General features: G+C 36.5%; 1 protein-coding gene across 1 annotated transcript in view; it reads right to left on the bottom strand.

Moving 5' to 3' along the window:
- PPP1R12C (protein phosphatase 1 regulatory subunit 12C) overlaps nucleotides 1-5,000 on the bottom strand; it is a gene marked incomplete in the record, with an annotated part of 1,670,410 nt that overhangs the window by 1,644,113 nt on the left and 21,297 nt on the right. The window contains 1 exon segment of the mRNA XM_044059211.1: nucleotides 2,931-3,268. Coding sequence (XP_043915146.1) covers nucleotides 2,931-3,268 — 338 coding nt within the window.

The raw sequence follows: 5,000 nt of genomic DNA, 5'->3' as shown, positions 1-5,000 counted from the left end.
TCACTGTACTCAACAATTACAGTCACTTTATTAATTGTGCACAATAAGGACATCTGCTTGTGTTAAAAATAGACACTATCTCAGCTAGCTTCACACAAATACAAACTTATGCAAAGGCAGAATAATTCTAATTGCATAATTTGAACAAAGGATAACAGTTTCAATCACCTTCAACTACAATCAGCCCCTTAATCCAGCAATTTAAGACAGATTTATTGACTATCTATACCTCAGATTTCAGCTGTAATAAAATAAAACTAGTAAGAACTGACCACAGTAATTTATTTTAAGCACTTGAACAACTTTGATTGTACATCTCAGACATTTGACTGCAATCAAATTCTAAGTACTTGTACAACTGTGACTGTACATCTCTGATATTTGACTGCAATCCAAATGACTAAATAAATGCATAAATAAGTGCCACACTGTCAGAATACAGTATGTAGTCCACTGCAACTTTCCTTATGCACAGACTCACACACCTCAACCTTGTAGCTCAAAAATCAGAGAAAACCAAAAATATAATTGTGGATGAAAGACAAAATCAGGAAGAGCTATTGTCTTTAATCAGAAACTTGCTAAAATAACAGATTTTGCATTAGTGTGTTTTTTTCCTAAAGGCTACTAAGTCTGAAACTCAGGTGGCCATTACTTAGTAACTGCGATTCTCACTCACTTCATGAGGAACAGACCAGGCAAAAAAAAAAAAAAATTCAGAAACAATTTGCAAACTCAAGGACAAATGAAATAGTCTTCAACACCCCTTTATGCAGCACAAATACAGACATACATACATATGTACATGTACACACACACACACACACACACACACACACACACACACATTTTTAAATAAATTAGTATACTTCAAAACTTGCTTAGAATAGCAGGCTTTATACTTGCATACCTTTTTTGAAGGCTATAAGTCTAAAACTCAAATGTCCATCATCATTATTATACAGCATTTGAAATCCTCACTGATTCGTCAGAAACATCACAAACTTTCTGAGAAACTAAATGTGAAAAAAGAACTTATGCAAAATAAGGGACAGCAAAAAGCATCAAAAGTCCCACATACATATATACACACACACACACACCCTTTGTTCCTTTCCTTACCTAATAGTTCCCACTTCCCAGCAAAGTTGAAACAGCAGCGAAAAGCAAATGTCCCATTCTCTTGTTAGAAGTCCCAGCAGCAGAGTCCCTCAGCAAAGCAAAGTCCCAGCAAAAATGGCAGCGGCAGTAATGCAGCACAGCAAAGTCCCATTCTCTCTCTAGCAGCAAAGCAATCAAAATAAGAACAGCGGAGAGTCCTCTAGATGCAAAGCAAAGTCCCAAGAAAGCGAGCTGCAGCAGCAGATTTAAGTCCGGCGTCGTCTACCAATTCTTCTTTCAGCAGCAACAGTTTAATTCCGCCTGCTCGCAGCCAGCGGAAATGATGGCGTGAGCTCCATGAGCTCAATTCCGACTGGCTGGTAGTGCTGGCAGACTGGCGTCATCGGCGCCGCGTGATGACATCAGCTCCAACAGCGCAAATTTTAAAAAAATAAAAAAACAAACTGCAAAGAAATCGGAAATGAAGGGGTACCACTCTGGAATCGTGGCACCCCTCCATTTGGACCCCAAAACTCGGTAAACACAGAGTAATTCGGGACGGTTGGGAGGTCTGATATATATATATATATATATATATATATATATAAATAAAACGACAAACCCAAACAGATGGTGTGCGTATCCAGCTTTAGGTGCACGAAAAACACTGAATATTCAATCCAAAACCACTTCCAGCACTCAAAAAGAGAGGCGCTACAAGAGATAAAGCCTTTATTGCTGACACAGTCTGCCCCACAGACCGGTTTCGCTTTACAAAAGCATCATCAGTGTACATCCAAACCTTAGTACATCCTGTTTAAATTAGTCAGCATTTAAAGTGACAATACTTTTATATACACAATAACATAACTCAAACACTGTATATACCAAATAATAAATATGGATAAGACATACATATTTAAGACCACTATGTATGTAACTAATAGTTGTTAAAACATGTAAATACACATTTCCAGTATCAAAAAATCCCTACACAAGTGGGATAATATTCAACCACTTTCTTAAATAATTTATAAACACTTGAATAAATAAATAAATGCATATCTACCTCTCCATAATATTAAACAGATGGTGAATCATCTAATAAAGCTATTAATACCACAGCCACTGAATAATAATTATACCCATACCTACCCCAAAAAAATAATAAACATAATAAACAAAAAACTATAAACCATGAGTGGGTTACTCCTAAACCTACCAATGGTCATTAAGACCCGGTTTAAACATAGCCCCCAGATTCACTATCCATCTACGTTCTTTAGAGGTCAGTATATTATGCATGGCTATCTCATCACTAACTAATGTAGTGATTTTGTCAATTCCTACGAAAACAAAATGAGCTGACGAATGTTGCAATATATGTTTATATAGTGCACTACGCAGTCTTTTGCATTTTATATCGCTAATATTTAGAGCTATGACGTCTGTCCTACATAAAATGCACCACATTGACATATAGCCATGTAAACTACCCATGAACTCGTACATGTAATTAAAGTATTAATATGATATACTTTTCTTGTGTTAATGGATGTGAAGGAGCTAGTCTTAGACATTATTATACAATATTTACAATGTCCACAGTATGTACTACCTACCATTCTAGTCACTGATATTTTTGGACTTAAACATTTCTTGAAACCTGCCAAATTCTGTCCAATTGACTTGCCTTTTCGATATCAAAATTCACACGTAGAATTTATCAAAGTAGAAAAAAAGGGGTCCATATATAAAATATGCCAATATTTTGATATCACTTCCCTAATTTTAAAAGAATTACTAGCATAAATAGTGACAAATCTAACTTTATTAAACTGTCCTAATGTATGTTTAGTCTTATCCTTCAACAAATCACCCCTATCCATAGTCTGAACTTTATCATATGCTTTCTCTATTAGCCCCTTATTATAACCACGAGCCTGAAACCTATATTTTAGGTCACTCGCTTGTCGTTGATAATCACTAGCATTGGAACAAATACGCCTAACTCTTTGGAACTGAGCAACTCGGATATTATTGACCATATGTAATGGATGACAAGTACGAGCATGAAGAATAGAATTTTTAGGAAAAGGTTTTCTGCATAGTGAAGTACTCAATGTACCATCCAACAATTTTGTAACACTAACATCTAACAAATCTACTGTAAATAGATTCAATATACCAGTGAAAATAATACCATACTCATTATTATTTAGATATCTTTTAAAACTATCCCATTCATCAAGACTGCCTTGCCATATGAACCAACACTCGTCTAAATAACGACGCCACATAACAAGCTGTCTAGAATATGGAAAATTTTCACAATAAATGTACAATGTCTCAAAATATCCCATAAACAGGTCAGCATATATGGGGGCAAATGTAGCCCCCATAGCTGTAACTTTAACTTGTAAATACCAATTACCATACACACATTACACACATATATATATATATATATATACTTCCCCTGTACTACTTCCCCTGTACTCTTCACTTATCAGACCAATGATCGAGTACAATGCCCCATTCGGGATGCATCTCACCCGACACCTGCAGCAATTGGAGAGACGCCAAAAGTTCCTCACCAAAAGGATAAAGGGACTCCAAAATCTGTCATATGCTGCCAGACTGAAGAAACTCCAGCTCTATTCAGTCGCATACCGCCTGCTCAGAGGTGACCTGTGCCTGACATACAAGGCCATGTCCAACCTGGAATTAATGGACATGCTCCACCTCAAAAAATCCAAATCTACCAGATCCACTAGAGCAAGCGACTTAAACCTTATACGGATATAAATAGGACATGCTGGAGGGATAGATTTGTCACCCAGAGACTCCCTATGCTGTGGAATAAAATCCCGGTCCATGTGAGGCAGAGCACCTCGCTGGCTCTGTTCAAGAGAAATCTTGACCGGTGGATGGGAGATCGTAGGTTTACCCCGGGAATCGTCTCTGTGTCACTGCTGGACAGAGGCACAACAAACTAATGGGCACAGTATTTTTTAACATAAGGGGTGGCGTAAGCCACAAAACTTTGGGCTAGGCTTATAAATGCCTTAGGGCAGATAGCCTAGTATGAACCTATGAACCTATATATATATATATATATATATATAGATATATATATATATTAAATGGAAGCACGGATGAAGAAGGCGAACACAGCTGAAGGCAAAATCTCTGAAAGTACGTGTGGAGAAAAACCAAGTCAGAACTCAAAAAGCAAAATGTAAATCCAGTAGATACTCTTTATTCTTGTAGAAACGAGTAAGCGCTTTCACCAGATGGCTTCATCAGACTCAATGAACAAGTAACAAAGCAACAAGTTTAAATGCAAGAAAAGGCGGGAATAAAATCAATAAAACAATTAAGTGAAAGATCAATTAAGTAAAATCAGTCAGCACTACAAGTTTAAAAGCAACCAAACTCAGATTGAGTTCCTACAAGATCCACTCAAGATATACGAACTGTAGTCACAACTCTGTAACCACTTACTACTGCTCAAGTATAAAAAGAAAGAAGACAAGTCAAGATTCAGCATAAGTAGCATGTCATAAAAAACATAAGCACTCAAAAATGTATAAAATCTATGACTATATAAACATTAACCTAATATGCTAAAAACAAATTCTAGTATATACTACAAGTAATGCATCTATAAAACATTCAAAAACATTTAGAGTATGACAATAAATGCATAAATCTTTTCATAACTGATATAATAAACAAATAATGCAATAAATCATCTGCATTTTCTAAGCTTCCTCATTCTCAAAAACGGCTTCACAGAGACAGTGGTATTGAGGCCAGGAGTGGCATCCGATCTAAGCCTCAAAATCCATATATTCTCCCTACTCTCAGTATGTGTCCTGACGTCCCCACCTCTG

The sequence above is a fragment of the Protopterus annectens genome, chromosome 17.part0, assembly GCF_019279795.1.
Source record: "Protopterus annectens isolate FY-2018-M chromosome 17.part0, PAN1.0, whole genome shotgun sequence".
Classification (NCBI taxonomy): domain Eukaryota; kingdom Metazoa; phylum Chordata; order Ceratodontiformes; family Protopteridae; genus Protopterus; species Protopterus annectens.
This window is presented reverse-complemented; position numbering and strand designations above follow the sequence as displayed.